Source organism: Rhyacophila brunnea, unplaced genomic scaffold, assembly GCF_057557595.1.
Source record: "Rhyacophila brunnea isolate RB1 unplaced genomic scaffold, BYU_Rbru_1.0 scaffold_13, whole genome shotgun sequence".
Taxonomy (NCBI): Eukaryota; Metazoa; Arthropoda; class Insecta; order Trichoptera; family Rhyacophilidae; genus Rhyacophila; species Rhyacophila brunnea.
The window spans coordinates 6,262,399-6,275,451 of NW_028232785.1; the positions used below are offsets into that span (position 1 = coordinate 6,262,399).

The 13,053-nt window shown below is 35.4% G+C and overlaps 1 protein-coding gene across 1 annotated transcript; it reads right to left on the reverse strand.

Annotated features, from left to right (window-relative positions):
• Positions 1-480: 480 nt before the first annotated feature.
• LOC147076274 (uncharacterized) lies at positions 481-3,041 on the reverse strand. Its single transcript, XM_085941587.1, has 5 exons — positions 2,907-3,041; positions 2,542-2,594; positions 2,183-2,316; positions 1,431-1,611; positions 481-737 (listed from the first exon to the last, which is right to left on the reverse strand). The coding sequence occupies exons 2-5, from the start codon at positions 2,588-2,590 to the stop codon at positions 481-483; spliced, it is 621 nt and encodes a 206-aa protein (XP_085797713.1). The 5' UTR covers positions 2,591-2,594; positions 2,907-3,041.
• Positions 3,042-13,053: the final 10,012 nt, after the last annotated feature.

Sequence of the window (13,053 nt, forward strand, 5' to 3'; positions counted from 1 at the left end):
ATATATAGCACAAGTTACAATCTCACACAAAATTATAAACATTTCCTATCTAAAGTCATATATTGTAATTTTATAGAAAGCAGACAGTTACATTAAAATTAATATTCATAACGCTTAATAATGTAAATTATCAATAAAATCTATCAAATGTAATTGAATGCAGCAAAATACAATATATTATTTCAAATATGACTTGACAGAGAGTGAAATTGATGAAATGAAAAAAAAAATTTTTAAAACTACAGTTGGTCACAAACAAAACTTTAAGGACCTTCACGTCTAGCCTCTGTTGATTCGCGGATGGCCATTGTTAGGTCTTTAAGTAGTACTTCAAGAGTCCTCGTTGATTCTTGAAGAAACTCCATTTTCTTCTGTTTTAAAACAAGCATTTCTGCTGCAATTTGAACAGGTGTGAGCTCTCGTGGTTGAGGGCCCACTGACTCCGCTGTTTGGTCATTACCATTATAATATGCCAACCGTTTAGGGGCTAGACGTGAAGGTGGAGCTGCAGGGGTGGTAGTAGTGGTGGTGGACAGAATTGTTAGCGGTGTGATTGATATTGGGGTCGCCTCTGCATGTGACGTTGATGGCCTCATTGATGTGGACGGCATTACTGGTGTTAATGTCGCAGCCAAACCTGCCATCAGCGTTGTCACAGACGTTGCCGGCATAATTGGTGACGTTGCAGCCAAACCTGCCGTCAGCGTTGTCGGTGAGTATGTCGCCGACGTAATCACCTGGAAAGGATACAGATTAGGATCAGAAGACAGCATTATATTTTAATTTCTTATTATTTTGTCCACATTAAAAATGACAAAAAGTCTTTCCTTTTATTCACCAATAACAGGATCTAGTATTCTATTAATATACAGCATGGTCGGATTACCCGCAGCATAATTATTATCCATTATAAAAATAAGATTGAAAATAGATACTTTTCTATAAATTTTAAAATAAATAACGGCATACTATTATCCTTTTCATGAATTATGAAGAGTTTAATTAGCTGTGGTATACCTAATATGTATACCTTCATGAAGTAGTATTACCTGAAATAATCACTTAGGTATGAAAGTAGATTTACCTGAGTTCATTTAAATCATATCAGCAGATTATAATCCATTCCCAAGATAGGGTTTCCCAAAAAAAAGGGAAATTTTATATTCCAAGAAAAAGATTGAGTTTATTCAAGCATGCTTTTTTTTACCTGAGTGATAATAACAGTTAAAGAAAACATGTAGGTAATGAAAACTGTACCAAATTATTTATCCTTGACTTATGTTATGGTACCATTATATATGTATTGCATTTGAATATGCGTAAACTGATTAAAATCAAACAAAAACTAATAAAGAATGAAGTAGCAGTTAGCAGGTTTGAACTCACATTGGTTAATATCGCAGAATTAAAATAATGTGAACTTACAATACTCTCTCTTATTACTACGTTACTAGGGAGACCTGACGATACGGTCTCCGTCAACATCTCCGCCACCCTCTGTTGCACTGCGGTTAACTCCACATTACACGGTGGACCGCCCCCAGTTTGCTTTCGCCACAGCAGTATTTTCGACTGCTTATTTTTTACAGCTTGCCGTAAATCATGCCACGTCTGTAAAACAATAATGACATATTAGGAAACTGCCTCATATGATGGTATGGCAGTGGCGAAGGGTGGAGGTAAGCTGCTAAGATCCGACATAAATAGTGTACACTAAACTTTGTCAGTCCAATGTATTTTTGTTTTCATTGACCAAAGACTACAATGTGTGGATGTGTTTGTTACATTTTAAAATTCAATTAAACTCTCCAAGCAATAGTAAATAAGTCAACAAAATATTCGTTGATCTATAAAATATCCAAAATTATATCATCAAACCATACAACATTTTTGATATTTTATAGATAGAATAAAATCTTGTATCAATTTTGGTTTGATTTGGGCGGAGTTAAATTGAATTTTAAAAACTAACCTGCACCGCCTGTATATTGTGTTCTTAGTTCAATGAAAATAAATAAGTATGACTGAAAAAGTTGAGTATCCACCCCTTGCGATTGTGGTATGGCTATTAAATATATCTTACAATTGTATTTGAAGGAATTCCCTCATCTCTGAGGGTGTATTCATATATTTGGTGTAATCATATGATTATAATAAAATTAATTAATGTGTATATAAATACCTTCCGCCAGCCGGATCCATCTTTTTTAGCACCCACCCGGGAATTCAATTTATGGCTAATGGCCGTCCATAGCCGCATCGCGTCCGTTGTGGTAAAATATGGCGTGAAACGGCTACTTACAAGCCGTGGATTTTCTGTAAAATATATAATAGAACAGGTTATGTATGCAGATTGAGAAATTCTCAAAAAGAATTCGTATCCATAATGGAAATATGGTAAATAGTATTTAAGATAATGGACAAAGCCATGATAGTTGAATGTGATGTTTATGATAACAATATGATTCAGACCATTACAAGATAATTGTCAGTATTCAATGAACTTTTGTTGATATCAAATATTTGGCACTATCCACTTACCGATTAATAAATCAATCAAGAGATGCTGTTGTTCCTCGCTGACTTTCATTATTCTAGAAAAATAAAAACTACGATTAGGGTGTATTTCTAAGACAATCACTAGGTACTATTATATGAAAGAAATGAATTGTTAAAGTTATAAATCACTTTAATTTTGTGGTATAAGGTCACTGAATCAGGCCACGAGGGGAATAATTAATAATATAATGAAATGGTATACGATCATTTAGCACGTATACATTACAACGAAGAAGCTAAAGAAATATAAATACATATAACATGCACATTAAATGAAACAAATTTTGAGTTCAAATAAAATAGATATGACTTATTCAAACAGTACAGATAAATATTAAATCACTTACTGTTTGTATTCCGGTTGGACTGAGGGTATTAAAAGTTCTTCTGTCTTCACTGGAAGTCAAGAAACGATTGAATATTCGGTTGCATGTACACTTCATAATACTTATGTTTATAGCCGCGTTTGACAGTACACAGTCCCATAGACATCAAACTTATCAAAAACTGACCATAAAGAAAAATATTTTTCTGATTTTGGTAGAAAGAATACTTGATCCAAATAAGCGTGCATACCCGAACACTATGATTTGAGTGAAGCATAACGGAACACGAAGCGAAGTCTATATACAGTTCCTCAAGCACTTCCATGAACACTCGACTAGTTAGTAAATGGTTGTAAACGGAAACAGCGTAAGTGTGGAGAGTAATAAACCATTCGGTTTGGCTTATTCCATGGATAGCCTATACGTCACCCGCGATGACATCTCGATAATGACGCGACGAAATATTTCGTAAATATATCGCGAGGATATTTCAAAACTGCACGAATTTGCTCTACACTTGAGCACAACCTTACGGAACTATTGGAAATCGACGACTGACGACTATGGAAATGTATGTTCTTTTATACTCTCCAGAAGAAAATTTCCCGTGATTTGACGTCACAGGTGCAAACTTCCCCCACTCTAAATTTATGTCTTCTTTGAATAACTAAAGGATTACTTATATTTTTAATCAAGAGATTACGTTTACGTGTAGAGGTTCTAATACTTGTCATTGAAATATGGATTTTGTTAACTTACATTACTAAAAAAGGTCTAGAAAGGTCTTACATGACTTTTCTGGGCGTGTTCACACGCGAAAAATGGACCAATGGGACAGTTTTTATACCTCTTCCATGAGACCAAAGGCTAAACTCTTGGACCAATCACAGAAAAGCTGTTTATTTCACGGCTTTTCCGGAAAATTATGATCGTTCAATTAGGTAAAATTAACCAATTTATGGATACCTATGGGTGGTACAAGTTAAGTGACAATCGTAAAAGTCCCTATGGTACTTTCAACAAAGATTGGCCAAATATCTATTAATTCATTTATCGGGTTCGCGGTTAAGAAAAATGAAAATTTGTTTATTTGAAACGGTGCGTAATACAAAAGCGAATGATAAAAGTTACCGCTCGAATGTATTGAGGCAAACAGAATGGTGTAAAATCTTACTTACTTAGGATATTAGCTTCTCTTCTGGGATGCCAAGACGGTTTTTAGCGCCTACTCCCTTTGTATCTAGTGCCTATCTGGATTGGAGCTTTGATTGTTGTTGAAGTGGGACCCGGCCTCGGTGACTTCGCGACCGAGCGAGGCCGGGTTGTTGATCTCGATGATTTGATCTGGGTGAGATAATGGTAAAAAAAGCAAACTTCTCGCAGGCGTCCGTCGATTTCTTCACACACTTCTTGTTTCTTCTGGTTATTTCTCTTCACTTCCGGTCATCTGCCATAGCCTGGAAGAACTCCGAGTATCGCCGCTCGGAGCTCTGCTTCTTGGCAGTTGGTAGGGGTGGGCTTGGTCATGGTTCGGCGCGTGGTCTGGAGGGCTTACTTCTTCTTTAAGAAGTAAGCGCGTAGGTTGGTTCCATCTTTGCCGGGTTTTGGCGGGTTGGTCGACTTTTGCTTCTTCTTGTTCTTATTTTTCTTTTTTGGTAAATCGGGTGCTGGCGATGCAGGGTCTGGAAGGTTGTTGGTTGCATCGAGTTGTGATGTGGAGCTTTTTAACGAGAGGGCTGTGTGTTCAGCTTCGTCGAGCTTATACACTATCTCGTTGTAATCAGTCTGCTGGTGGTCAATTTCGGGCTCTTGGTCAGTTCGGGGATTGTTTTTCCTGGTCATCTGATGTGGTGTTTCATCTGGGTTTGGAGTTACCACTGGGTTATTGCTTATTTTACTTAAGCGGTAGTGCAGTGCCTCTAGGTATTCGTCTACGAGGACGCTTATTCTTAGATCTGAGTGGGAATTTTCGCAGTCTAGAGTTTCCTTGATGTCTGCAGTGAATTTTAAGTCGTATCTTAGTCTGAATTCCGGGATTTCAGTTCTGTGTTCAAGGAGACTTCTGATTCCCGCGCGGAACGCTTGTTCACGTTCGGTTTCAGGCTTTGAGTTCCTGATGCTTTGGATCAGTTTGTTCCTTTCTTCAGCTTCGTCCAGATCACGTGGATTTGATGTTGTTGTGTCCGGGTTCTCATCGAGTTCAGATTCGGAGTCAGTTTCTGGGTCGGATTCCGATTCCGTTTCCGGGTCGGAGGTTTTGCCTGATTCCGAATACGGAGTCTCAGTTAGCTCCGTTTCCGGTGTCGGGCTGGTGGCGATGTTCATCCCTCGAGGTGCGAGCGCTCCGAACGGTGCTCGTGGACGCTCGACATCGGAGAGGGTGACATCTACTTCCGTCGAAGTCTCTTTGTGGAGTTTGACGTCTGGGATTGGTTCGGCTTGTGTCTGGGTCTGGGATGACGTCATTGTGTTGCCTTGGTTTGAGGTGCGGTGTGAGATGTTGGTGGTGGTGGTCTTCCTCGGTGTTTCTACTGTGATGCTTCGGTGTATTGCGTGTTTCAATGCGTGAATTTGCCTCCCTCTGTCATTGTCCAGGAGTTTGACCAGGACAAGAGGCATTGGATGCCGGCTCCTGCCCCGCGTCATCCTCCGGACGCTGATGATTGGGAGGCCTCTGCGAAGAAGATCGTTTGTAATGTCCTCCGTGTGCGTTCCGATCTAGAAGCCCCTGATAACGACCGATAGTTGGTCGATATCGTGTCCTGAATGAGTGGCTGGGTGTGCCTCCTTGATCGGCGCGCTGTTGTGTTGTGATGATGTGTGATGGTGATGAGTGCTCCTTGTCCAAGTATGTGGTGACGGTCGTCGTGGCGGGTTGAAGTTTTTCCTCCAGGTAGGAGGAGGGCGGGCGGGAGGGTCTGCGGGTAACGCCGACTCGGCCTGCTCTTGATATGCCGTCAAGAGCAGGAAGTGCAGCGTCATGAGATCCCTCAGTTTGGTGGGCCGGAATGCGGCGAGTCTGGATAGCTCAATTTGGATGTGCTCCATCTTGTCGTAGGCGGTTGGTCGGTTAGTCACTTGCAGCGGTAAGCAAATAGGTAATTTGCTCGGTCGGTAGGTGGCGGCAAAAAAGTAGGTAATTTTTTTGCTGGTCGGCAGGGTGTAGCAAAGTAGGTAGTTGCTATGTCGGCTGGTACTGCAGGTAGATTTGAAGGTCTTGATTGGATTGAATATCTCAGCTGGAGTCGGAGCGCACGGAAAGGCGACTGCTCGCGACGGGTGCTAGACCGCAAGTGGTTTGTGAATTCAGTCGTTTCTTTTATACCGGAACTTTGCGCGACGAGTCTAATCAGCTGGAAATAGGTATGATCAAAATTTATTTAATTATATTTATAAAACACTTCAACTTAGAAGTAGGATTTCAGATTTAATCTAGATTTCTACAAGTATTTGTTTATGAGGTTCGAAAGTTACCTATTTAGGGTAACTTTTTTACAATTTAAAATTGATCTGTCGGGGTTAATTGAGAGATCTAAAGAACAATTTCTATTATTTGTAAATTAGAAAAGCAACCGAGTCCTTGGACTTACATTGTTAGAATTTCTATTTCCGAAATTCCTTCATCTATCTTTTATAAAGGTAGGTACTTAAAATTCGTACATTCCTCATTATAATTAAAAACATTAATTTATTATTTAAATTAATCGTGTGCAATCAATACTTACAAAATGTCATCATTAGATTTTAATTACGACAATACCTGATATCATTATTTATTTATTTAAGATATTTAATTTTGGCTACCGGAAAATACTTCGTAACCAAATTTGAAAAATAAAATTTATTTTTATATAATTCAAAATTAGATTAAATATGAATGGACATCTGTTTACAATGCTAAGCAAATGATATCACATAAGTCATTTACAATTTATTATCTATTTTTAATCTTAATTCTATACATTTTAATTACTTGGGTACATTTTACCTTATAAGATCGTTCGGACTTCTTGAAAGAAAACTCATCCATAGTTCATTCTGAGTGGCTAAAGTCGCTCAGATTGTACTATGGGACTCATTACATAATTGTTATAGCTTTGTTTAGAGGTAGGCCGCGTAACTTCAAACAAACTCGACATTTATGGTCGGACCGAAAAGTTGTGACGTCACAAATTTATCGCAAGAAATGTCAGCTGAAGGCGTACATTTTATGGCCTTGTCATTAGGTTAGGTTTAGTTTAAAAAAGATACTTATACAATCTCATGGCGGCATCTGCGCCACATTTAGGTACCAAAATATATATCGATGAACCGAAAAAGATATATCTAGGTGGTGTTATTTGGTTGTAGATTTACATCAAACAATATTATATAAACGATAGCAACATATTTACATATTTATGTTACAGCGTTAAACATTAATTATATTGACACCTAAGCATCATTTTTTCGATTGCCTTCTAATAAATTGAATTGCTGCTACAATTATTAGTTTGACATTTGTGAATTTCGACCTTTTCTTTGTGCGATATATTATTTATCGGTGAAAACAATTTTACAAATGTGTGCAGTTGTCAAAATTGAGTGAATTTATATTTACAATGAGTGATTTATGATTTTTGTTTTGTGAAACAAACTATTTTATGTGATTTTTCATCTATTTATATGTGAAATCATTTAATATACCTATGTGAAAACTATTTTCCAAATGTTAAAGTTATTTTTTCTTTGTGAATTTTGATTATTGCATTGTGCGATTAATCCCACCCTTAATTAATTTACAATAAATAACTAACGATGTGTTGATTTCTGTTTTGAATTTCTGTTTGAAAAGGTATTTTCTGTTGAGAAGTCCGTTCATTTTTATACATATCATACATCTTTGCAATATTAAGTTGCGGAGATAAATAAAGCTTGCTTGTATGTCTTCGGGAGTAGTAACTTTGGTATTTCGAAAACCTGTTAATATAATTAGTTACCTACTTCAATTTCTTCAATGTTATTTTTATTGTGTGGTTCGTGACGCCCTCTTTGGTCACCATCTATGATTCCTGTTTCCGAGCTGCGTTTTTTCACAACTTCGACATCAATTTTATTTCGGGATACGCCAAAAACATTCTGAAACATCTTCTTGCAAACTTTTACTGAATTTACTTTATAAATTGCTGTAATCATGCGTTCTTTTACTTGACCACCTTTGCCTCTTCCTTTCCTCTCTATTAATTTGTCATTAATGGTAATGTTGTCTGCGAGGAATTGGTCAGCCGTGTCTTTACTATTCATTCCCAGAATTTTTTCGAACATATCCTTCTGATTGTTTTCACTAAGCATGCTAAAACATTTATAACGGCAACAGGACTCTAATGGAATAAACAGATTTTCAGGTTTAGCCACACCACCACGAGTTTTATACTCTTTGCCACAGTCTTTCAAGTTTTTCATGTAAGTACCTTCTTTTATGCTTGATTTTTTCTTGAGATGAATTCGTGCTTTGAGATTATAAGAGCTGTTAGCAGAATTTCTTCTAATCTGTTAGGATACGAAGGGGTACGAACCCCCATGACGACATCCGACGAGGCAAAGTTTTGTTGAGATTCGGTAATTTGAATATCATGATCTGCTTGCGACACAGACACTGCAATCGCGTGTTCTGTGGCTTGCTCATCTAGTACTGCATTTTCGCTGCGCCATGTTGAGGATAGAATATCAGAGTGGTCAATTTCAGTTATAATAAGACATTATAATAAAAAAACTGTTCCTACAAAAAATAGTAACTACAAAACAGCAGCCATATCTTGTTTTGGCAAATAGAATACATTGATTATATTCAATATTTATTATTTTGCCAGAAGCAGATATGGTACCATATCTTGTTTTGGCACATATGACTTGCTTAATTTTAAACATATCTGAAACTTGTTTCGTTGATTATGAAGTCAATAGAAGAGATAAGCCATATCTGATTTTGGCAAATAAAAATATAGACATAGAAGAACAAATCTGCATTTAAACCTCAAAACACCAAAAATCGACATATTATCTGCTTGTGCCAAATAGCCACAGAATTATTGTTTTAGCATACTATTAAGACTTGCCGAATAATTTAAAGTAGTTAAGAACGCTGATACTAATAAGAAAAGGAGTTTAGAAATGAGTATCAATAAAAATATACTAACGGTTCGTGATGGAAAATCCCATAACTCCATTGCGCACGCCGTACTTTAATTTCCTTAATGATGTAACAATATTTTTTACAATTTTTTTTAGCAAAAACGTTTAAATTTTACAATCTCAAATAGAGTCAATGCCAAAGAGAATGCACCGTCCAATCTCTTAGGTCATTCCACATGCCAACCCCTTCGTCTGTCTCGTCAAACTGGCGTTCTCTTTTGTTTTTAGCAGTTGGCACTATGTGTTTACTATAAGAATGTTGTCTATTATCTATGGTCTGCAGGCTGTGGTCTATTATCTATGAATGTCATGCCCTATGTAATCTATGACAGGTATATACCTACCTTTATATGTTTATATTAAATTATTATATTTCCTTTCAATGTTAATAGATTCCATCATTTGCACTGTTTTATTTTCCCCCTATCCTTTATTCTGAAACAAAATTCTAAATATTAATATCGAACAGCTGTAAATGGTTGCTTTCAATATGTAGTAAAATACCTATTTAAGTTGTAGATAGGGAAAATTTATTATACCTAATTAAATATCAATATACCTAACTACTAATCTTGTTGACAACCTTGATGTAGGCAATGTTACCCCAAAACATGATTCAATTAATTTCATGTACCATACATTGCCTGCACCGCGATTTCCTAACTATCGACTCGTGTATCAGCCGACGACATGACGTAATTGTGACGTCAGCCAATACACGCTCGAGACATGCCGCCCAATACACAGTGCTCACCATAGATATTATTAATATGAAACACCTATATGTGTATGGTGACAATGAATAACGCCACTATCTGACCAGCGTAATTTTCTCGAATGCTATTATCACTCCGGCAGTACCTCACAATGATGTCATAATATGACGTCATGTCGACCGGGCGGCTAGCACTCGCAAGTTCTAACATAGGGCCCCTGGTGACTTAATAATATGTACTATCAAAACTAACTAAATTGAAGTAAATAAATGCTTAAATAATAATAATAATTATTCCCAAGATAGCAATAAGAAATGTGATAGAATATTAGAAGCGTACCTTATATTGTAGTTTTTTAGATACAACGGAAAGTAGGTATTAATAAATCACTCCACTATGGAATATCGAAGTTCATTTAAATCACAGTAAAATGGTGTGAAGTGAGCAGTGACGTCCCTACACATAATGTGGCCCCTAGGCAGCGCCAAATTGCTGCCCCATTTTCATACAGTATTTTTTATTATCATATTTTCATGACTCAAATATCTAAAAAAATGCCACTTAAACATGCTAAATTAAATTTAGATATAAAAAGCGAATACATATATTATAAGTTAGAAATCACTAGAGTCTGAGGTCCTATTTGGTTGATATTTCTGACACATTTAGTTTGTGCGATTTTTATCAGTTTGTACATTTTGTTTGCGTGTAAATGAGCTGCTTTTTTTATTGGAAAGCTATTGTTGTTATTACTAAGTTTATGTAGCTATTTATATATTATATAATACCAAATGGTTCTCTTCGATTTGCCGCCCTTCGAGTAACTGCTACCCACAAGCGATGCTCAATCTGCCTAACCCCACGGGACGACACTGGAAGTGAGGATTAAAACATATTGTAATATTAATTCCTGCGAGCGGTAAACCCTTTGCAATCGACTACCTCATGGAATAACACACTAATTCGAAATAGTGTGTTTTATGTTTTTTGAGCTATTCATGCATAGAAAAAATACCACACCAGCCAATTTTTTTTGGGATTTTTTTCTCGAAAAACACCTAAAATACTGTTAAAATAATACTGGTAAGTAGAGTTATGATTATATAACATTTTTTGTATTATCTTAAAAAACATGGAATAATAATCCACCTGTAGTTGGTATCACAAGTTATTGTTATTTATTTCTGTGACACTGAATATGACACTATGCCGAGTTGGTGTGATATTACTCGGAAAAAATATACATGGTCCCTACATAAATCATTTTAGTGTATCATTTGACTATGATTTCACCGTGGAATATGACACTTATTCAACTTTCACCTTCAAATCTTGCCTTTATCAACATAGAACAACACTGTATTGAAAGATCATTATCCTTTGTAATGAATCGCACCTACTTTCATTATCGCTAATTGCTTTGTGACAGTCAACTTGTATTATTTTTGTTATTGTGAACAAGTGACTAATTTTAGTATTAATATTAATACTATCGTCCGATGGTAGATACTTGATGGAATTTAAATTTAAATTGTAATGGATTTAAGTTATGTACTATTCCATTTAGTTAATATGTCTCTAACTATATCTCGGTGAATATTATAATTAGCTCAAGAGACTAATAAAATAAAGGATGGAAACAATAAAGATAAATAAAATGTATCTTTAATAATCTCCTACTTCATACAACACATTTATATGTTATAATTATTAATATTTTGTCGGTACTATTGGCTCCTACAGAATTTTCAATATTTATAATACTGTGTGTTTCGTAATATAAACTAAATCTCCTTCCTATCATTAGTAAGCATCATATAAATGCATATTTGCACCATTAGTTTCTAATTTACAACGTACATTAACTATTCTTCATGTATCGATTCCACGACGACTTGGATAAGTGAGTACGGTATCCTATTTTTGCATATGTATTGACCTTTTAACTATACTTTTATTATAAATGAGGCGTGTAGTTTCAAAAACAACTTACTCCACTAGTTGACGAAAATGAGTTATGAATGCCAAAATCTAAAGGAGAAGTTTTTGAACAAGTATTTTTTGTATATAACGACCTAATAGCATTAAATCTAGTAGAAAATCAATTTCAAAATCGTTATTGGTTACAAAAGAAACTTATTCCAGGAGTCTCGCAAACCATTTTTCACTTATTCCAAATTGACCAATAGGAAGACTGCATTTGCAATGGCGTCTTTCAGTTAAACAGTAAACACGGTACGAAATTGCTCACCAAATTTTAGATGAAAAAACAGTGTTACAAGCCAATTAATATAATTATTAGTTGTTTAATATCATCATGGATGTGCAAGCTTCACCTGTAATACCCGAAAATGCCAGAAAACGAATACGTCATACGGAAAAATGAAAAAGAAAGATCGTCAAAATTTGACAGTAAGTTCCTCATGTTACTGTCAATGTACTCTAAATGAATAAGTGAGAGAAAACACATAATTTCCAGAAAGTGAACGAATTATTATTGAATTTTATGGAATGTTTTGGGGTTTGATGAAAAGTTTTATAAAACACGGGTAGGTACAGAACAAAATTATCCACTTTGGAGAATTTAAATGCTGATTTGGCCAAGTTTTCGTGTTATTTTTGGAAGTACATAGATAATATTATAATTATTTAAGTAATATTTTCAAGCGAAAAAACTATCATTGGTACCGTGGCACTAAATTATTTAAGCTTTCAGTTTACTAAGTTTATAGAATACGTATTTTTAGTCTATTTATAACTATTTAAATTTGATTAACCACTTATACTTTGTTTTGTTGTGATAATTCCTTATTCTGTAATAATTGGCATTTTTACTATAATATGTATACGCACAGCGAAGGAAGTCATAATATTTTTATCGAAAGAATCCGTACATCAGAAATCAGCATCTAAAGTGTTGTGCTGACGATTATTCCAAGTTATATAGGTAACTACAAAATCGTTTGCTATTTATTTTATTGGCTTTAAAATTACAGCTTGCTTCTACGTATTTTTAAAATTGAATAATTATAGAATTTATAATGACGCAAAAATATTATTAATGGTACCAACTACTAAGACTTTCGTAATGCGATTTTTAACAATCGTATATTTGTAATTATTTCGGGCGTCTTCACGAATTCCTATGCATCAACATTAATTGCACGTCGAGTTAATTTATTGATATTTTAATTATTTTTCGTCCGAGGGCCGTAAAATTTATTCTCAAATGAGGGTAAGTAATATTGTTTAATATAGGTATATTTAAACAAAAAGTCTAC

What these genes read in the sequence shown, in the direction of transcription:
- LOC147076274 (XM_085941587.1), bottom strand. Translation starts at nt 2,590, where the DNA reads ATGAAAGTCAGCGAGGAACAACAGCATCTCTTGATTGATTTATTAATC. An exon ending in CTTGATTGATTTATTAATCG is followed by an intron (nt 2,317 to 2,541) that starts GTAAGTGGATAG and finishes TATATTTTACAG; the next exon opens with AAAATCCACGGCTTGTAAGT. An exon ending in ATGGATCCGGCTGGCGGAAG is followed by an intron (nt 1,612 to 2,182) that starts GTATTTATATAC and finishes ATTGTTTTACAG; the next exon opens with ACGTGGCATGATTTACGGCA.